General features: G+C 39.0%; 1 protein-coding gene across 2 annotated transcripts in view; it reads right to left on the reverse strand.

The window, feature by feature from the left end:
• Positions 1–23,558, reverse strand: part of LOC145977422 (band 7 protein AGAP004871) — a 171,427-nt gene that overhangs the window by 127,610 nt on the left and 20,259 nt on the right. For both annotated transcript variants that reach the window (XM_083109393.1, XM_083109395.1), the window contains exon 3: positions 22,308–22,423. In XM_083109393.1, the coding sequence (XP_082965519.1) occupies positions 22,308–22,403 (96 nt within the window). In that variant the 5' untranslated portion in view covers positions 22,404–22,423. The remainder of the gene's footprint in view (positions 1–22,307; positions 22,424–23,558) is intronic.

A 23,558-nucleotide genomic window follows, 5' to 3' on the forward strand; every position in this document is an offset into this window, starting at 1 on the left:
TCTGCACAGTTAGCAAAACGCGATACACGTCCCGTTGCGTTAACTTGTTGACAATCGGACGTAATTACCGTGGACTTGGCATCGCGCCGTCCACAATTTCACTGGCCGCACCCTGATATTGCGCGTCCACCGCAGACTATCGGTTAGCTACACTTTAAACGCGTATAAAATACGCGCGTCTGTATCGGGTGACAAATGATATTCAACCCATAATGAATATGAACAAGAATTATCCGGGTGAATAAGCAATTTGTCAATGTTTAAACCGACATTTTCACAAAGCGCTGATAATTACTGCAACAGGATAATACGTTATGTTATACAGAGTGCTCAAAAATTACATCATGTCCTCGTTAATAGCAGATTTTCTAATCAATTCAAAAGCACAATTTTTCTTTAATGAAAATCTTGAAACATCAATACGAGTTATAAGCGACCGAAAAGTCATGCTTGTATTCCATAAATAATACAAATTATATTAACATTAATGTGTGACATATTATATTAGGACTTTCTGCAAATTAAACTTTGTGGAGTTAAAAGATTAATAAAAGTATATTCTGCAGTTAAATTTAGATAAAATTTGTATTCATAGAATTTTAATTTTAATTTTAACTGGTCAAATTGCTATTAAAAAAACATTCTGTAATTTAAAAACATCCTATATAAACATACGCTTATACTTCGCTTATATACGCATAAATAATACAAATTACATTAGCATTAATATATCATATATATTAGGCATTCTAGTAATTAATAATTTATCAATTCTGAATATGAAATTTTGCAAAAATCATTACAATAATAATACAATAATAATATACGCAACAATGTGCAGTAATTATTAGCTACTTGTGTGTTGTCAGCCAAAAGCTTGCAAAATTTCAAATTCACGACTAACGTGAGAATTATTGCAACATGCAAAGAGAGAGAGAGAGAGAGTGTCGTAAACTCAATTAGGAAAAAAAAAACAAATATTTGCTGCGTCTGACAAGTCTGACAAGTCTGACAAGTTGATCTGAATATCCGCGAGGTGAGCTAAAAAAATATAACGACGTAGTCGAGAAAGAAGATGTTTACTTTAAGATTGAACTATGTCGTGGAATAAGAAGAAGGACGTCCCCGTTGCAAACGATACACCGTAAGTTGGTACATGCAGTCCGACACGGAGTTTGCGATAGCTCGGCGAGGGTTTATTGTCAAAGAATAGTTTACAGTCACGCGCGCGGGCGAAAGATGGGCACGGCATACGTGAACACGTAACCGTCGCCCCGGAACGGTTTTCACGGACATTGCAGCTGCAGCAGCATCGAGGACGAGGGGCACGAAGAATTCCTTGCACTCGGGGCATCCATGCGGAGAATTCCGGGCACGTAAATCTTGGCAATCTTACGGACGGCTCTCTCTTCACGGTCCCGGCTTTCGTAGCTCCATCCCCTCGTCCTACCACTGTTTCGCCCTCTCGAAGAGAGATTTTATGTTTGTGCCATCGCTTTGATTCACTCCGCGGTCTTTTATTCCGTATTTTTGACAAGGTCGGTAACAGAGAGCGTGGGAAGAGAACGCGAGGAAACATTTCCACGGTGAAATTCTGCCTGAAAACCGCGGGATATTTCCTTTTAACCGTATTTCAAAGTCCCTTAGGCGAATACCGGTTCATGCACATGAATTCCGTGTACTATACATGTGGACGCGCGCCACGTATCCCTCGGTCTCTCTTTCAATTTCAATCCTCGAGGTAAACACGCGAGGAAAAAAATCCTTTAATACCCGCGTCCGGTTCCAATATTAAATAAAATGCAAATATTTCGAAAACATGAACATAGACACTGACCGCGTTTCGTTTACAGTCGTGCGTTTCTTTACTCACAATATGATTTCGAACAAGACTTATACACAGAAATCTGCAAAGGCAATATTTGACTTGCTTTCGTGTCTTTATTTCGCAATAATTTCTCATATAAATATTTAATTGGTTTTTACTATATCCAACAAGTACACAAAAAATATAGTATTCATGAATTTAGAGAGAGAGAGAGAGGGAGGAGGAGAGAACAAACGATGTGAAAAGCATCTTGAGCTTTTTCTCTCTTTTTATGATATTATTCAAAACTACTCTACATTTAGATTTAATAAATCCACATGTTGACAATTATGCATTCGTGCACATGAAAAATAATCGCTACATAAAAACATACATAAAGTAATATCAAAATGAGAGAGTAGTCTCGATCTCAAAAAGAATTTTTTAGATTCGCGTAACCATGAGAGGAATATTTTTTTCAAGACTCACATAAAACGGGTGTTAAAATATACTGCCGGCTAAAAGCTGACAGTTTCCAGACGAGCAGATTTTTTTTATGGTCGGACAAGCAACACGAAATCCGACGAAATGTCGTTCTTTCTCTCTGAGATTTCGTGAGATATTAGGAGTAATCTCTCTCGATGAGCGAGAGAGAGACAGAGAGAGAGAGAGAGAGAGAGAGAGAGAGAGAAATGCCGAGAGGGACGACGATGGAACAATATTACGCGAACGTTAATACAAATAATAACCGGTGGCGTTATTTAGCGAGATAAAGCGCGATTAATACCAGAAGGTAATGCACGTCAACGATTTAACGCGCGCGAGGTAACACCTTACGTAATAGCAACGATCGCGTATTCAGCGAGACATAAATGCGAAATCGCGTTAAAACACATCGTAGATAACGTACTACGAGCGAAGATGTTCGCAGAGCAAATTTAGCGGGGCGAGACGAGCTGTGCATAGAGCACGGTGTTGTTATCGATCTTCGTGTCTAGGCTGTAGGGATGCCGCGACGCGGCTGTAGGGATCCGTGACGTCTCCCCTCGCTTTCCCCCGTCGCTGAACAAGTTATTATTTGATAATGCTCGTTGGCGCTAATGAAACTATACTGTAGCAAGATGAATATGCCCGCTCGTGCGTTGACATCCTTCCCTTCTTAGCGTGACGCCGAAGACAGAGGAGAGGGGGGAGGGAAGGGGGGAGAGAGAGAGAGAAGGGAAAAAAGAAAGAAAAGCTAGTGGAAGCCGGTAAGCCATAGACTGGGATAAGTTTGGCACGGTATCTTAACCCGCAAATTGACCAAGAAGAAGCTTGAGCTAATTTTCGATGGTACGCGACCGGATCTTTCTTCCGGCTTCCAATGCGAGTGAACGGCCCGTGTAATCTCAGGCGTAGACCGGCGTAAGTTTAACGAATCGAATCTACTATGCGCGCACCGTTATCATCTCCAACGTAAACCGTGGAACTAATTGCTTTCGCCGGAGCGAAATGGAATAGCGCGGGTACCGGCGGGTCACGCGGCAGATTGGACATTGTGCCCGGTTAAATTTAGACGCCATATAGACTACGCGCCGGACTAATTTTAATATAATATTCTCTATAGCGGGATTTTAGCAGCTTCCACGAGATTGTTCAATCGCCCTGATGGTTAATGGAGAGTCAACGCTCTCTACGTTCTAGTTCCCTCCCTCTCTCTCTCTCTATCTGTCTGTCTATTTGTCTGTCTCTCTCCCTAGCGCGGGTGAGGGCGGAGAGCTCCGCGTTAATAGTACATACTGTATAATTTATGCGCATATTCTACGACCATAATTTATGTAACGCATCATACATGTTTAAATGTCTATTATCGGGGCCAATCATTACTAACGTCACTTGCATTTTTTCGTAACTGTATGTATGTTAAATACAGTACATACAGCTTTCTTTTCTTTTACTTGTAACTAAGCAGAATATGCTTGGAATCGTATGCTGAGGTCTAAAATACAATCTTGCGTCACGATCGCGCGGGTAATGCCGATGTAGTACATTTTAGTCCTACCTATCGTCTACAAAGTTCGGTTAATAATTTTGAACTTTCGCTGTTTCACGCTAGCGTGATTTTCCCTCTCAAGTAAAATGGCCCGACGTAAAATTCGACATATAATTTTACGTTTTAAATTTATAATATCTATCATAAACCTATAATCATCTATAATAAACCTATATATTTTAGTATATTTACTAAAGTATTCTCTCATAAATTTTATGTTTCTCTCTGGTAGATAATAAAGATTGTTTCAACTTAACATTAAAATTGGAAAATTTTTGGAACAAATCCGCAATCGTATATCTTGGATTATTTATCTCTCGTAAGATTTATATTGTACTATTATATTAGATGTAAATGTATACAGTAAGATCCTATCTTCCTTCAAACCATCTTTTCATCACATTAAAGTTGGTAAATAGAGAATGTAGTTTGTTTAGGTAACTCTAACAGACTGCCTGCGGCTTACGGTAATTACACAGATGTATTTGTCAGACTCTGCTATCCTACACTTGTGGATCTAGCTTCAACAGCTGCAATAGAGAATTCTTGATAAACGTCACTCCTACAGAGTAATTACAGGTTTAATCTATTAAGCCGCTACAAAGCGCTACAATCAATAAAAGAATATTTACGAACAATTTTGCATCTCCGGACGTAAGTTTGCATCTCATTAATTTCGCTAAATATAAACTCATTTGGCAACTTAACGTACGAAATTCTCGGATTAACATTCATAGTATTGCGAGAGCGCAAGTTAAATGTAATTTGTTCGGGTTAAAGAGATACTCTCCTTAATACAAGTTAACAAATGTTTGCCGTAAAAACGAGTTAATAGCTTTTAGCTTTAATATGTTTGCGTAATAAATCGCGGCAAGAAAGGCCGTCGAGGCAAAAGGCTAACGAAACTAAATACTTCTACTTAAAGCGGTACTCGGGGATCGCTTGCTCGTAGGTTACCGTATCCAAAGGAACCCCGCGAAGAGAGAAAGAGAGAGAGAGGGAGAGCAAAAGAAAGATACAAGTATTATTCTCTCTGGAAACTGCATTTTCCGCGATTCAAGCATCATGAATGAAAAGCAGAAAGAATGGATCCACTTCCATTCCGAAGGAAATGCGAGGGCGGCGGCACGTTACGGTCTTAAAGGGTGGAGAGAAGGGAAGGGGATGCGGCGAGAGAGGGGTTGGAGCGAGAACGCGAGAGGCCAACGCGAGGCGCAACCGACGATGCCGCAAAAATGGGCAAAGTTCTAAAGGAAGGTCGGAAGCGAGAAAGCGGAAATGGCGACGCGATGATGCCGGTCGGCTCGTGTCACCTTTTTTTTCTTCTCTCGCTCGCCTCTTTTCTTTTCCCCTTCTTCCTCCCTCTTCTTCTCCTCGTACCCTCCACGATCGAAGATTAAAGTCTTGCCCGCGCAACTTCAAACGTAATTACTTTGGTTCTCTTTCATCTTCGTTCTATCGGTTGCTTCGAGCAAATTCACGTTGACACCTTCGCGCGCAGTCAACCTATTTGCCAAAGATCCCTAAGTGCGATGGTTTATTTGCTGCGGTTTCGCGCGAGAAGGGAATTTGGCAAAAGATGAGAATTGGGGATTGATGAATCCGGAGATCGTGTCTCACGATCGTTTCTTACAAGTTTCTTAATAAAAGTTTCTAAATAAATCGGAATTTGGAAACCCGATTCACGTCGTGATATTCCTATGCTAACGATGCTTGGGCTTACTCATTATGAACTTTGCTTGTTACCCCGCGCGTTCAAAAGCTCTCGCTCCGCTTCGTTATACTCTTACTTCGTACGCCTCTTTCGCATCGAATAAAACAATAATAACGAAATGATGAAACATTCTCATTGTGATCCGTCGAAAACTCGATAAATAATAGATCAGAGTCGATCGGGATAATTACAACACTGCATTGTTTTCCAACATAATCACTATTTTCAACGATTGCGTAATTAGACGTAATAATTATAATCGTGCACTTCATTATTTTACCCGTTGAATGAAATTCCACCACACATTCGTTATAATATACGCCTTTCTCGCGTCAAATAAAACAATGATGGAAATGGTGAAACTTTTTCATTGTTCAACCGATATTATTTAATATTGACCGAATTAAATATCCACGTCTAGATTCAATCTCGCGATAAAACTATGCATGCTGATTCAATTCTGAATTCTCTGCGAGCCCCTGAAAGTCTTGTGTATAGTAAGAGTATTGCTACATTTCTCTCCACGGTTCAAACTGCGAATGGAAGAGACTGTTTGCGGTAGCTACGATAGCAAGAGTGTGCCAGTAGCTAAACGAATATACCCGTTTCCTTCCACGGGCACGATCGTTACAGAAACGAGAGTGCCACTTAAATCGTGTCTTCTCTTTCTATTTTTCGTTCACTCTTCCCCTCTCCGTCCCCCCTTTCTATTTTCCAGAGGCGCACCAAGTAGCGCGGATGCGGGGTATCCTTTTCTCATTCAATGCGCCTTCGTTCTTCTCGTTGCGAACAAAATCCTTCCGCGTCCCGTGATGGCATAGGCGTGCTCCCCAGGCTGCCGAGGAAAATACAATGAGAAAATCCGCTTCCGATTTTCGCGCACGATATCGAGGCCACGATGCAACGGTGGGCGAGATTGCTTTCGTTGCCGATTCCGTACGATCCCCTTTAAAGTATCGCCACGCGAAATGGATCCGTCGATGCGACGGTACGCTAACCGCAAATCGAAAGAGATTTATCAATTGCTCCAAGTGTCCGTTCATCGCCATCGACAGCACAATCACATGTCCGCGGATGACCTCCATTAGACCGCGTCCCATTATCCGCAGCATCTCTCCGATGGAACTTTGTCCGTGAGGGAAGCCTAGCGTAGAAATTGTCGAGGGTTGATAAAAAAGATATACCGGAAGCACGCCGACGTAGCAAATTTTCCCGCAACTGTATTGCGAGCTACAATATTGTGTCGTCCATAAAGCGACCCGAGCGAAAGCGGCACGCGCGAAATGCGCCCCGTACAAAATTTCATTTCGTATATCATATTAGCTGTTTATTTTTAATTAAAAATATATCGTCACGCGCGATTTCCCGGCGAAGCCCTAATTTTGCTGCGGTAGCTGCGGCGGCAAACATTTGATGCAAATTATCCCATAAGTTACGTCAGAGTCTAAATAGATCGTAATGTTAAACGCGTAACGTTTAATTAACAAACTCCAGTTTTGTTGTGAATTAATGCATAATTACGTAAAACGGTTATAATGTAAAATTATTGTCGTGGGGATAAGCATACTAATTCAGATATATATTTATATTATACATTTAACATACAAACACAACTCTTTCTTTCTCTCTTTTTATATTAAAATTATATAGTTTTCTAAAATTAAAAAATAATGACATTTTAAGTGCGACTTTCTTTATTGTAAGCATGATGTAAAGTAATATGTAAAACGATGTTTAAAACAGTAAGATTTAAAATTCATGGGCACAAGAAACGGAGAGGAATTTATGAACTTTTGGTCAACAGAATTCGATGGAATGTATCATACAAGGATTAGAAACATTCAATCGTTTCAATTATTATATGTATTTATATTATACATTTGACATACACTTTCAACAACTCTTTCTTTCTCTCTTTTTATGGATATATTAAAATTAAATAGTTTTCTAAAATAAAAAAATTATGAATAAGTGCGACTTCCTTTATTGTAAGCATGATGTAAAGTAATATGTAAAACGATGTTTAAAACAGTAAGATTTAAAATTCATGGACACAAGAAACGGAGAGGAATTTATGAACTTTTGGTCAACAGAATTCGGTGGAATGTATCATACAAGGATTAGAAACATTCAATCGTTTCAATTAGCGTAACAACGTAGAAGTGACATGACGGCCGATACATTGACAGGACATCGGCCGTCTTGATTAAATCTGGCATTAAACGACGTCAGTTTGACGCGAACGCACCGACGTTGACGCAGCGGCAACAGAAACAGAGGGGAAAAACCGCAGCGAGAGAGAAATCGCGTCTCGTCGCGTCTAATGAAATCGCACGGCAGACAGGAGAACGCAAATGGAGCGAGACCGAGACACGTGTCCGGAATGTACGTAATACCGATATCGCGCTTCTCTTTCGCGAGATGAGAACACGAGAGGAGAAACCCCGGCCTCATCCATCACACAAGAACGCGAGAGTTCGCACGAGAGAGGGAGAAGGGAGAACGATCTCTGCGGTGTCATCTGCGGACGCGGGGTAACCCCTTTTCGGCGCGTTTTGCTCCTGATCCTAAAGCTTCGAGGATGACGGCGGAGACACGGGAGAGACGGAGCCGGAGGGGATGAAAAGCGAGCACCAGCCAAGTACCCGAGCTTTCGATGCATTCCATTATGGTAATGCGACCTCGCGCGTCTCTTGAAAATTATGTTGATGTTATGCCGCATCCCCCTTTCGCGCCGTCATCACCATCACCAACCACCGCCGTCGCCCTTATCCTCTCTGACCCTCTGACCTCCGACGACACGGGGACGAAAGCAGTCGTCTTATTCTTCCCTCCCGGGTTTTTATCTCGAATTCATAAAATACAATTATCTCTTTCGAGACTTGCACGCCGTATCTCTTCATACCATCTCTCCATAATTCTTCCCTTTCTCTCCTCTTTCCATCCCTCGCGTTCCGCCTCCCTTCCTTACCAGAGGCTACTCGATGGAATCTCTAACCTACAACTCGTACTATCTGGACTCGTCGTGTTCTCCCGAGTTGTTCCGCATCGTTCCTCGAGCGTGATGCTCGCGCTACTCTAGAGTATCGCTCTTAAACGGAATTATTGTCAGGAGTAGCACCATACGATAGGTTTGCACACATAGATTTGCGAGTCTGGGCCGGAGGAATGAAATACGACGATGGGAAACGAGGCGACGGCCACCATCATTGAAGAAACGGAGAGGTCGAAGAGTAACTCCACCTCCATTCCACCTCGGGAATTCCCTGTCAGGGATAGCTAGGGAGGATTCACGGAGAAGCAATGGCGGCCGTGCATCATCCATACGAAAGGACTGGGGACGTTATTCGTCTGGCCGACGTTCTCAAAGTGGTTTTGTCAAGGCACGTCGATGAGAACGAATGGCGCTTTTCGTTGGTTTTCACTCAGTCTTCCGCGAATAGAAACTTCACCATTTTTCAACGGCTAAGAATTCTCGCCGCTGCCAATCTCGAGATTTCACACAGCCGCGACAAATAGTCCCGCGATTTAATATCACGATTTTAAGAAGTTCAAACGCGAAATTTCATAATTATGCGAAAAATTTATTATTTATTATTTATATTATTTTTTATTATTTTATTATTTTATTTATATTATTTTTTATCATTTATATTTTTAATCGCCATACAATGTGTCATTCTAAATATATTATTACATAAAAATATATGATGTTTTGAGAGTAAAAAAAATGCGTCTTCTTGTTTTATTTTTCCCGGCGCAAATTTCTTTTGAAAAATGTATCAGAGAATAACTTGGACACGCGCAACTTCGACGCTATAAATCTCCCTTGTGTGCAAGACCGTTTTATTCACGTGTATAAAGAAACACGATAGTAGCATGCACGAAATATTTAATAATGAGCGCTTCAAGCTGCCATCCGAGATGCGTGCAACGTGTTTTGCGTCCGTCTTTATCATTTCGCACGACCGAGAAACTCGTTCGTCGCTCGCTCGTTCTACCGTAACCGTTGTTTTAACGAGACGTTGATAATATATAGCTCCATTTGTGAACGGGTGTCTAGCGCGGTTTATTAACGCTTCTTCGAGACCGTTAGCTGTGTAATCGATAAAAGATATTACGTGGAAACCAGGCTGCTGCACAAATTTATCGACACTAACAGTTATATATTCATTTGCATGCGAATAAGTAAATATTTTTCTTTTGACCCAGAGGGGAAATATATAGAAAATAAATTTGATATCGAAACAAATATTGTATATTAAATTCTATACGAAATATCCCGTGAATATACAGTCGAAATATGATGTTTGGATTATGTAATAAAAGAGATGTAATAAATAAGTAATTTTATAATATTGATTTATTCATATATTTACGTATTATTTACTATAATGTATCGTTTATTGAACGAAATGCACTTTGAGCATGAACAAATATCTAGTATTTATATCCGTGCTTTTCAAAATCATTTCGAGGCGCATTTAATAAATAAAAGTAATAAAATGCGTTTATACATAGCACTTTTATTCGTATGACCCAATTTTACGTAGTTATTGAAACAAACGAGTAACGAGAGATCTGCATTCATGTCGAGCACATTCATGTTTATTAATTGAAAATCATTTTTGCTCGACAATAAAGTACAGATAAATAACTGTGCACCATGAAAAAAAGAAAGGGACAGAAAGAGAGGACGTTTCGTCGCCAATAAACGTGCGCAATTGAGCTTCAAAAGCTGTTGTGAAAGCTGGATACTTTTCGTCTCGCCTATATCGAGTGTCACTTTTTGTTATAACTGTGATGAATTTCTGCCCGAAGCTTATTCGCACGCGACATAACAAATCATATACGTGAAATACGTCATGATTATTGAAATGTTAATCCATACAAGATATCATATTTACATAATCGATACGGAGAGGGAGAAGAATATAGAGGCGCGGTGAAATGAAAGATTATAGAAGCGCTTTTCGTATGTTATATAAATGTATAAATGTGTTGAAGACTCCATCGCATCCATAATACACGGTCGAAAAGAGAATTCGAGCTATATTTTCAAGAAAATTTATGTGCAATTGTAAAATCTGCTTTCTGGTGCAAAACTTTCATACTCCCGTCAAGATAAAAATCTTAACACATTTTAAAGGGAAAAATTGAGTACGTGTCTGAGAATTTATTCGGAGCTTAGATCGAGTTTTCTCTAGGCACCGGAAACTGTTTTGCACCGCGCGGGACCTATTCCGGCGGCTTCTCTAAGATTTCGCGTGAGGGAAAAATTTTTCCTGGCGAGCGTATTTTTACGCGCTGAGTAAAAATACGTGTGCAACGTCACGAGCGCGAATAAATCGGCGACCCTTGTAAATCGCGCACAAATAGATATACGAAACGCAAACCTTCGTCGATCGACGAAGCCCACGATTGTAATATTTCGACCGTATACGAAAATTGACACGATTTAGGAAATTGCCATATTGCATCTAAAATACTTGGAACAAGTTGCTTCGAGGATAGTATCCTGAAACCTCGAAATAGTATCTTCAAATGACGTAGAAAGAGAGAAACTAGGTCATTTTATTATCGCGATGCGAGAAAAACAAAACGTGAAAATAACACACGATGCAAACTGAAAATAGATATTAATATCGCGAAATGCTTCTTCACATGAAAAAAATATCAGAAAATGTATAAAACTGTTTATGTTATATAAATTAAACATGTCATTTTTTAAAAATAATTAATTAGATAATTCAAATTTATTTTAATTTTTTGTCGGTTGCAAGCAAAAATTCCAATTAATAAAATCTTACAAACATGAGGCAGACTGTTAATTCTATTGCGTGCGCTTATACGAGCAGAGCTCGAAATAGCGCTCACACACCACGAGATACATCGTATAAAAATATTTATCAAGAGCTTTTCTTGCTGTTTACATGCTGTAAACGTTAGTAAACACCGCGAGGTGACAGTCACATAGTTTTCGGGCAAGGTCCGCGACGCGAGATGTATCTCTCTCGTGAAACGAGCGAAAAGCTGCCAAGAGGTCTTCGTCGCCGACTGCAGGGCAATGTTGTGCACCGGCACGTAACTGCGACCAGTATAGCGAGCACGAGAAATGTGGCGGAGAGGCGTATAATTTTTCCCTCGGCGATGCTAAAATGAAATAGGGAAAGAGAGTCAGCGGGAAGAAAATGACGGTGGGAACGGCGGGGAAGAGAAAATCGAGAGAAACGCGGAGAACGGTGAAAAAATGCGGACGAGAAAATGAGAGAGAGAAAGTGTGCGCAAGAACACGAAATATGGTGAGAGCAGGGAGAGAAAAAAATTAGGACCACGAAAGGAGAGAAGAAACGCGCGGAGAAACGTCACGGATAAAATTAAAAACGGCCAGTCGCACGTGCTCTTTTTAGCGCAATCGGTGGGTATTCGAAATCCCCGTAAACGCCGTTATTAAATCTGGCATCTCGCCCCTCTCCCCCCTCCCCCCCTCCCGCCCGCGTCCCCCGCGGATGCAAACGTATATTAAATTTTCTCGCTCCGATCAAGTTGCTCCTGAAATGGAAAGGAAATTCGTAACGCGCGAGTGAAAAATCACTGGATCTACGGATGTCGGAGTACAATGCATATAGAACATTGATTGATACCTCAGCTTATCGTAGAACTCTGCTCATCATGCGCAATTCGAAACCGAAATGCCGTAACAGGTAATAGACATTGCTCAACGGTCCGTGAATGTTATAATGTAGAATTCAGCGCAATTTCTGTATGCAAAGTCTCGTATCGTTTTCCATGCGTAATTAACGCGTAAACTGCGCAATCATTAAATTACATTAATTTCGTAAATTCATCGCAAAATAATTACGTAAAATTATATAACGCAACGCTCTCCTCTCTTGTACAATAATACAAAAATTTACATCATATAAAGAAATTACTTCTCCATTACGAAATATGCAAAATAATATTCGTCAATAAGCGAAATGAGCTTTTCGTCTGTCCAGCCAATGTTTCAATCTCCCGCGTCAACATACGGCGATTAATAAATAAAGCTTCATGATAAATAAAGCTTTAAGCGGTATAATGTAACGTCAACTGATTCGCCTCGCGACAACCTTTACTAACGCGAGCGCGCAGAAACACCCCGCCCGACTTGCTTGCGCTTGCATATAATTAAAACATGCTTAGCTACGGTTACATCTGCATGTGCGCCGAGCGAAACGAGCGGCTCGTCCCGTGCCGTGGAGTTTTCCTGACGCGGGCACAACCCAGTCTCGCCTCCCCCGCGTCGTGGGGGACATAAGAGTTGAAGGGGCGGGCAAAAATGGACGAGAAAATTATGCCGCGATGCATACCGCGCGGTGCATAAATAATAACCTCGCGGGAGGAGAGAACGCAAAGGATGGAGGTCGCCGTCGATTTATCCGCGAGGCGCAAGCATAAAAGAAAAGGGAGGAAAAATGAAGAAGAACGTAAAGTTACATCATGGGACGGAGGGGATGGATAAACGGGAGGGACGGAACGTGAATCACGCGAGTAACGCTGAATAACGACTGTTGGGTTGGGCGTTAGTGCATTTTTTAGCATTTGCATGCATTAAGCAGATACGAAGATTAAATGCCGACAAGGAATTCGCTTGTTTGTTTGTGGTGTATGATAATGCAAGCGGTGCTCCTCGCAAGAGTACGCAATCTGCTTTCCTTTTAATTATGAAGTATTGTTTATCTGTGTATATGTGGCTCCGGTTTTTATCTACCGCTCTTCCCTCGTTCTACGCGCACTCGCTCTTAAACATCCCCGTGAATCACGTTTCGCGAAATTAATTGCGTAGTACCGTACACAACTCGCGGTATGAAATTAGGATTATTACTGTGGATTTTATTACTTGGCCCATCGCTATTATAGCGCAAACTGTGTGTATTTATGTTTAATAATATATATTTTCCTCATCATTAAATATCAAGTTCCCTTGATTACATGTGTAATCCAAATCTCTTTTTAAAAATGAGATATAAATTATGTAACATGATAATAATTATAAAAAAGATATATATATTTCCGAGTTCATAAAAATGTAATTAGAAGTACAGAAATATGATTGTATATAGAAAGTTTAAAAATATCTCTATCTCTTTTTCATCTTCATTAAATTTAATTTTGAATGCGACATATTTAACGCGTTACCACCGTTTGATCGATATTTACCTGATACAATGCATACGGTAAAAAAACATATGCGTGTTTGCATACATAAGAACACGAAAAAAGCGTGCTCGAATTTGTTTGCATTATCTTCCTCATAAAGTACCGACAAGCTTCCGATACCGGAGCGTTCGCAGTCTCTCGGATATCCAATTACACGTGCCATTAAACAACAAGTACCACGACTAAAGAAAGTTTAATTTTAACGAGTCGGAAACGGGAGAGTTTTTGAACTAATCTGTAGGAGCCGGTAATTATATATACGGTGACCCATGACAGCACGTAATTCTTTCCGATTCACCGCGGGGTACCGCTTAAATCTCGCAAAAAGCGAGGGACTCGTCTCGCGAGGTCGGAGCAGCATAAATCGTAATTATAAACGGATAAATTCCGGCCGTCGTGTTTGCTCACTAATTGCGGCCATGGAAGTTTAATCGTCCGATAAAATTTACATTTTTACGAGCATCGCTGCAAAACCGTGTCCCGGGCTTTCAAATAAAACAGCAGAATCCTGAGGTTGCCCCTCCCTCTCATCTACCGCGTTCGGAGAGTCAGTCCGTTTACTCCGCCGTTTTATCAAACAGGTAACGAGCGAACAATTATGCGTGCGGCGCTATTCTATCCGTGAATCAGCCTCATCGAGATGGGGCACGTAAAGTAAAATAAAAAAAAAAGCATGGAGAATTTTCGTTTCCACTCGTCGAATGGAGGGAACGCATCAAACAACGAAAAAAAAAGGAGGGAAAAAATATGGAAACCGAGTATCGAAGCGTGCGCGCGGTTCTAAAATCAACCGGACTAACGCCGTAACAAAGTTAAGATCCGAATGCATACTCGTCACGAAAATGAAATAGTGCGCAGTTGGATGTAAAACGGGTTTACCGGATCAAATCGTGTAACTGGAAACTCCGTGCGCATCCGCGGGTATTCATTATTTGTCTGACACGCGTATTTTCCATCGCGCGTATTATCCCTCGGCGAAATAATCCCCGAAATATCTGTAACCGGTGGAATTTCGGAAGAAAATTCGCGGAAACGCGGGTGGAAAGTGAATTTCGAGAAAAAACGGGAAACAAATGTCTCAATTCGACTTGTCTAAATGTAACGCGAAACTCAGCTGATACGGCTTTGTTATCCTAATTCTCGCGCATCCCGTTTGTCGTGAAATTAAACGACTCGCGTTTATGTTACACTGTTGGGTCTTTGGTAACACATTTGTCGTAATTTCGCTACGTTTCTTCGTCCTCGTTTATCTTTGTATATCCTATTTCGCGAGACGAAGCGCGGGAATCGGCAAATCTTAGTCCCGCGCCCGATGACACCCCCAGCGTCTCTTTCGTCACGAGAACGAATCGTCGACAATCGACGCGACATTCGTTTTAGGTCTCCGAGTAATTGGAACGCCACGTCTTAAGACGAATGCTTCCGTCTCATCAACCACAACCGAGTGACCCACAAAAACTAATCGTCCTTCCGCCAAAGGAGAACCCGCGGCGTCCCGCCCTCGCAAGAAACTCTCACTGCGACAATACCGTCATTATCACCTCCGCCATCGTAAAATGCCGTAGCTCGGTCTAAGCGTCTCGCGACGTCGAGACGGGTAGACGCTGTCGCGGGATCGAACGAGCAGAGAGCGACGGAGGAAGGTCATGAAGCGCACCGCGACGACAAGAGAGAAGTCGCCGTCGCGAACGTGCTCGTAACTAAGCGCGCCATTTCAAGCAATCCCGTTAGTTAGTACGAGTATCACGTCGGAGGATTTATCTTGAACCGTGGACTGTGGACGGCTTAAGTGGGTGAGGCTTCTCCTCTTACGTCCTCGACCTTCTTTGCCACATCTCCCTCTACCCCAGTCTTAATCGCACGACGCATTCACCGCGAAGAAGACGTGGACACAGCTTCGTGTTTTCATTCGCTCTGTGTGTATGTGTGTATATGTGTACGTGTATCTACAGACAGCGGCTTTCACCGTTCTCACTTTGTCTCCCCAGACGCAGACGTGTGTACATATGTATTCGCTGGCTGTATCCTCAAGGGTTACCGACGTCATTCCGAGACCACGTAGGGGATTCCGCCTCGTAAATCTGTTATTTTGGCGGAGATAAAGGAGTAAAAGGAGATTTCGACGTGCTGTTAACTCGGCTGGAACTCTCGCTGTCCTTACGACGACGATATGCAGCCGGATATAGGCGCGATGTTTCTGAACCCGTCGAGCGATTTTATTTCAATCGTTTATTATATCGGATAATCGAGGTAAACGGCAACTATCCGGTTTTTATTATTGGTACCGTGCAATATCTGATATTCCTCCAAATTCTCGTAGAAATATATATATATATATATATATATATATATATATATATATACATACATATATATATGAAGTCTCTGTAAAGAATATCTTGATATAACCTCTATAAACGGGGTATATGGACGACGTATAAGGGGAATAAATCTGTCGCGCTTAACGTTATTCTGCACGAGCTTTATGCAAAGAGCGGCCTAGAGCTACGGTAACATTTCACGAACTTATAGAGATGAAGAGATTTATTTCACTATATCATCGTTATATCATTTCGATATATCATCATTTATAATAAATAAATATAAATTTTAAATAGAAAATTTTAAAGAAAAATTTGAGCAATAATTATTTTTAAACATCATATAGTTGTATTCAGTATAATAAATAATTATCTCTTTCTCCCGCATAGATATTTTTTTACAACTCTACATTTCAAAAAATATCCATATACTGCGCTATTATATTATAATAATTTTTTTATAACTTTCCACGCGTATATAAAAGAATATTATTTCAAAAAATATCCATGTACTGCGCTATATTATATTATAATATTTATGGCATATTAGGTTTTGCGCCGTGAATGGGGTTCAACAGAAGCGCGAAAAATCGACGGAGATAAGAAGTAATCGCCGTTGCGCCGATCCACGAAAATAAACCCGATGCTTGAAGTATATGCTCTCGTAATCGGTTCTTTTCCCATAGAGAGGGTGGATCGTGGTAAATTGTCGGTACGATACCGGAAGGATAGGTCGGCGGTTGAACGGTCTGAGCCTCGCTCGGAAATAAATCTGTCTCTTCCCGCGGGACTAAACTGGATTTATTTCCGTAGCTGTAACTTTAGCTGCGCCGCGAGGTTCATATAGGTCAGACTCGTATGTCTCCGTAGTTTTGGACATCGTTTAAATCGTCGTGTCGCGCAACTTCCGACATCAGTCTGCCATTCGTTGGACGGACACGGCGACAATTACATGATTGATATTCAGTAATCTACATCAATTTAGCACGTCGCTTCGCGCGCTTCAAAAAAAGAAGGAAAAGAAAAAAATGATAAAGGAAGGCATTAAAATCAATGGCCACGGTTTCATCACGATAAATCCCAACGGCTTACAATATGATATTAAACCGATGATATTGCGTTAGCAATATAATAAGAAAAATTCGATATTCCTTTGCTTTTGATCTCGTTTTCGCAGTTCGCAGAAATATATGTTGCCCGAGACTCTCAAATTTTTCGATCGTTACGATATTTTCTATCTGCGCGCATAACTACGCGAACGTATAGATTAAATTCCGTAATAAAACTGCGCCGTCAAGTTTCAAAAGCGATCAGTCGAGCGAAAGCGCGCGGATAAAACATGGAGAAAATTGGAGAGAGGAGCGAGAGTCGCATAAGGAGGATAAAAGAGAGACGGAGTCGTTGCAAGAGGGCGAAAGGAATGAAACCGCCGTCGTAATAGTCGGACAGACATTCGTCTTAAAGAGCAAGGATTATGTTTGCGAGTGATCTCATGCAAGAATCCCATAAATTTTCTGCCACGGTGGCGAAAGGGGTTGCCAGCAAACGAGCGTATGAAAACGGGGGTAACAGCAGGACCATATAACATGCTAGGAAATGTCGGCAATTTGGATAATGTGCCACAGTAATGAGTCCGTGGCTACGGCCTGACGAATATAAATAAATGTAAGAGCATCTGCCCGACGCATTAATATTTGCCTACTGTAACGTGTTGTGCCCGACGTATATCGATATCGCGTAACTCGTACTTTAATTTACAATGTCACCCGTGGGAAGTAAATGGTTGATAGCGCGGTTCGCCGAGATAGAACGTCGTTAATTTCCCGTATATATTAATCTTGACGCATACATTCAAAAACCTATTTAATTAGAGCCTCGAGAAGATGATAAAGGTGTATTAATAATTGTATTAATTCAGTTACTCATTCTCTTTTAGCTGCTACATCAAATGGAATTATTTTCAGTATATATGTGTGTGTGTTGAACATATTAAAAATATTGAATATACTAAATATACATCATCAGAAATATTAATTGGGGATTAAAATTTTAGTATATATATCATCAGAAATATTAATTGGGGATTAAAATTCTGCTAATTTTTTTGATAAATGTGCAGTTAAAATATAGATAGGTTAAAGGAAATGGATTTCTCTTTTACTATAATTTTTAATAATATCTGATATCTGATATCTGATGATATAAATACACATCGGGCTAATAATATTATTGTCTTTCAGTTAAATCAGCCAATTTAATTGAACACAAATGAAAAATCCAAAGGGTTTTGGGACGCAAATATTGATTATTTGTAAATAGTTAATAGTTAATCAGATTGAAATTAGTAGTAAATTAAATTAAATTTAAGCTTCCTGCAATAACTTGCCTTATTCGTTAACTCTTTTCAATCCGATTTATTAACACATGTATAAGTGATATTAAATCTCGTTAATTTCATTTACCATCTCTATCAAATCTTCGTTTGCAAAGTACAATTGCTTAAACATTTAACCGTATTTTACTGCGAGCTAAAAATGAGAAAGCCGAGGCGCGTTTATATTACACTAAAGGGTGTTAATCAGATTGCGCGAATACCATTATATAACTCCAAGGGAAAAAAAAGATTTGGAAGAAATAAACTCACGAGGATCTTCTATAGCGGTTGTCTTTGCACCGTAATATCGAAATTAAATATATATATTTCTAATTTGCAGATAAAATCGTCATAACAATATAGCCAAAAATATTTCTATCGTCAAGCAATATTTCGTATAATAATTTCATGTAGTATTAAGAACGGAACATCGAAATCTTGCCAGTTTATATGTGAAAGATGGCGAAACACGGGCGCATTTTCGCGTAAATACAATAAAACATTCTCCATAAATAATGTCCAACTGTCAGCACTTGCTATATCCAATATTATTTCGTTCCCCCGGGATTTATCGCATATGGCACAATATGTTCTTATATGTGCAAAAGAATTTAATACTGTAGATGCACACCAACAAACACACACCAAAGAAATATTACGTACAATAACGTTCTTCATGTTATTTGGAGTGAAATTCTTCTTAACCGCGGATTCTCATACATACCGTTGTATAATAGTTTAGCGCGTTTTTCGCCAAGAATACATTTGTGCGGCGCGCAATTTTTGTACGTCAAAGAAAATGAAATATTGCGCGCGCCATGTCATCGTTATGACTCGAAATATCGCATCGTTATGTTTCGACGAAACGTTACAAATATATTTTATGGCGTATTTTTCAGGCACAGATTAATTAAGCCATATGTCAGAAAGATATCAAAGTTCCGTTTAATTAAGCCGACGTGTCACGAAATTATATTTTTCCTCATCCCCGCGCCATGTTTTTTTTAGCCAGGATCTTATTGTTTCATAGCAGAGTATTTTGTTTCTCTTCTCACGGAATATCAAAGATGTAAAGAAAATATGAGAAGAGATACATGAATTAAAAAAAATAATTATATCTCAATATTAAGAGATCTTTTGCTTTTTTCCGCTCGCTAAAAAGGATATTGTACAACGTTGACAATTTTTCCACGAAAAAGTATTCATAACATTTTCTTTCTAAAGAGAAAAGCTACGCTTATTACATGTAGATGATATTTGTGGAGATGCACGAGTCAAGCTTCGAAGCTCCTCCGAAATATGCCAATGCATACAAAGATAAATAATTAATATTTGTCTTACTGCGTCGATGCGAATCATCAAAGATTGGAAGTGCAAATAAACGCATATTGATAAACAGTAGTTACGTTAGATTATCGAGATGTTGCCGCGAATGCGCCAAAGTGAATGGCCGTATCGCCATAATAACACATCAAAGTGTTATCGACTATAATTAAAGGTCTTTACTTAACGGTCGATTATCGATCAGCTTCGGATATGCCAGCGACCGCGAGAGGTCAACGATCTGCTCCTTCTGTATCGGCTATGATCGATGACGAACGTCATCGGACAACGAGCATCATATGATTTATCGAAGTTTGACTATCTGTTGTGACGCGACTTCAATGTTCTTTAAAGATCTTACTATCCTTAACTTTGTTCATTTTAAATACGACGTCCCTATCGTTAGTTTTTGATTTATATATATACTCCTGGACAAAATTAACGCATAATTTTTCACTTTTTCCTTAAAACTTTTCATTAAAATTTAAATATCAACTTTTAAAGAAAAAATGAAAGAAAAATTATGCGTTAATTTTGTCCAGGAGTATATATATAAATCAAAAACTAACGATAGGAACGTCGTATTTAAAATGAACGAAGTAGTATATATATATATAGAGAGAGAGAGAGAAAGAGAGAGGGAGAAATCATAATAATGCACGAAATAGCGAAACTATGCTGTGTGATTAAATTAGATTCTAGCTATGCTCGATCTTCACAATTACGCGCTCGACGATATTAGTTTCATATATTACTACACGAAATATTGATTATACATGAAACATTCCTCGAATATATCCTCAATTAAGCGCTACTTACTTGCGGTTATGCTTTATTAACTCACAGCGCTCTCCCATTTCCTTTATATGTATCCAAAATTCCTACCGATATGACATTAGATTCATCGTCACATTTCACAATGAACTATTGTACCACCGAGTCTTAAATACTTCATATGCCATTGCAGTAACGTATGGCGCACGACATATTAATCATCAAGATGCTACAGTAAGACATTGTTAATCTTTCGAGAAAGAGAAACAGAAAGAGAGAGAGAGAGAGAGAGAGAGAGAGAGAGAGAGAAACAGATAGAGAGATAGATAATGCTGAATTTAATATTCTCATAGAGTATTACACTGACAATTTAATACATAGAAGTTTGTCTTTGGTAAAGTGCTAAAAAAATTGTTTTCCGCGAAACGTTCTATTTATCGAATATCGACTTTATATATTTTTTTATTTTTTTTCTTAAATAATTTAACTTTTTTTAGTTATCGTCACTATTTTTTCCATTCTTCAATTTAACAACAATATCTCTTTTAATTTATATTTATACAGTATACGAGTAAGAAGTCATAAAATAACTAGGAGAAAAAAAAGAAATTTTTTTATTATTTTTACACAAAAAAATCTCTTTTTATTAATTTATAAATCACGATTTTAATCCTTTATAATAAATAAAATTTGATATCTAGTTTTAGAGAGAAAATAATTAGTTATCTATTTATTTTAAATTTATTTGTTAATTAACTTGTTAATCGCTTGTTAACTTGTTATTTAAAAGATGTGTAATTAAATGATATAATATATAATTTCAAATTAAACATATGCATTTACTAGAATGTCTACTAGTGATAACGAGACATCTAAGAGAAGCATTGCGTATTCTCGATATCAGTGACAAGATAACGCATAAATTACCGTCATGTCAAGAAAAGCCCGGTAGAATTTATTCGCGGATTATCGCACTGCCTCCCGAATGGTCGTCCCTCCTTCACTCGCAAATCCCGCCATTCTACTGTGAAAGCTGTCGCGTTGGTACGTATATTAAAATTCGGACCACCGGGAGTTACGGGACGATAAAAAAAGATTCGAATTTAAAGGACGCGCCCGGATGTCAAGCCGCCGTCCATGCGTCCATTCAATTTGCCGTCGATTACGGGATCCTCCTCTCTCTCTCTTTTTCTCTCGTAACCCGTATCCATCGCCCGTATGATCGACGAGCATTAACCCCTTCCGTCACGTCGGGGGCTCTTTGCGAAAAAATTTTGTAAAAAAAAATTGAACTTCGTTATGCATATACTCACACATACACACACCCTTTCTCTTTCGTTCACGTCAGATAAACGAATGATCCATAAAGAAAAAGTACTATAAATATCTATTTCGTGTATATCTCACTTTGAAAATTATTCATTATTCAATTTTTTATTCAATTCATCATTTAATTCTTTATCTTAATAACTTAATTTTGATTGTATAAAAATTCGAATTTTTTATTGTAGAAGAATAGGGTAAAATGATAGAATATTATCGATGTTGTCACAATTCTAACTAAAATTCTTTTAGTTCAACTGTATCTAATAGTTTAAAAATTTAATTATCTCGTTAAAGTTAGAAATATCCTTAAAATAAAAATTCAAATTTTGTTGATACTGACGAGACAAAAATGTTTCGATCTGAATGTGTATACAATAATAAATAATAAATAAATAATAATAAACAAAAAATTAACTTATATTTGATTTACTCACGGTCTCCATAAATGTCTCCAATAATTGCTCAACGTTCACTCGATGTCTCCCCAGATCTGCTTCTCTTCTTTTGCTCATCCTTTGCTGATTCTTCATGTCACTCACTCGCGAAAGCACTGAAAATTCAATGATCGATATTTTATATGACACTCCCAATGTTAATCGCATTTTATGACGGAAAAACAATCGAAAACTTAGAGAATGTTATGTTCACGCACCGGCAGGAATGGTGTCGCGATATGTATGTGGACGGTCGACGTCATACGCACACACGTGAAGCGCGCACGTACGCGAGCCAAGATTTATTCATTAAATTTTATCTGTTTATATAATTTAATTATAATTTAATTTAATAGAATGAATGCCGACCTTTAGTGCACGCGATTAAGCCGCATTTCTTAAAGAAAGAAAAGAAAGAAAAGAAAAGTACGCATATCGATACTAGAGCGCAAGAGACACGTATAGAAATAACGCGTCTTATAGTTCTCATATTTTCTCTCCCGCTCTTGTGCCGTGCGCGAAGGACGCAACATCGGAATGCCCCCCACTGCTCTACCCCCACTTTCTCTCTCGCTGCCCGGTCCGCGTACACGCGCGCTTCGTCCCGGCATGCTTGTGTGATGCTCACTGACGTCACACTCACACAAGCATACCGGGACACCATTCCTGCCGGTGCGTGTACACGTATAATATTCAAAAAGTGTACAACAAATAAATTCATGCCATCATCGCTGCAACACTAATTTCGATTATTAACATATGTATTAACATATGTTTTAAAGAAATGTCTTGTGCGTGTGTATATAAATATAGGTGAACAGATACATATACATATACCTCGAAGAATATGTATTATTTTATTATTTCTCAAAATATACAATTATCGAAACAAAAGACATTAAACAAAATTATTTTCTATAAACAATTATTGATCTATACAATTTATTAGTTCCCGCGATTGACTTATAAATGTATCAAGGTAATTGCTGTGTTAAAATGTGTATTTTGCATTATTTATTTCAAATAAAAATTGTAAAATGCGACAGCGAAATTATAATTGTTTTATTATAATTTTTATAAACAATATAAACATTTAACCATAAATATCTTAAAGTCAAATATATTATGCCTTGTGCTTTGAGATTTTCGTATTTTGCTCAATTTAAGTGTTTTGCTAATTATTTTCAGACTGAGAGAAAGCGCGAAATAATGTATCAATTGTAAAATCAATCATAAAGATGTAATATATTA

The sequence above is a fragment of the Camponotus vicinus genome, unplaced genomic scaffold (genome assembly GCF_025532165.1).
Source record: "Camponotus vicinus isolate PSW18456_S1 unplaced genomic scaffold, iyCamVici1.0 SCAF_9, whole genome shotgun sequence".
In the NCBI taxonomy this organism is placed as follows: domain Eukaryota; kingdom Metazoa; phylum Arthropoda; class Insecta; order Hymenoptera; family Formicidae; genus Camponotus; species Camponotus vicinus.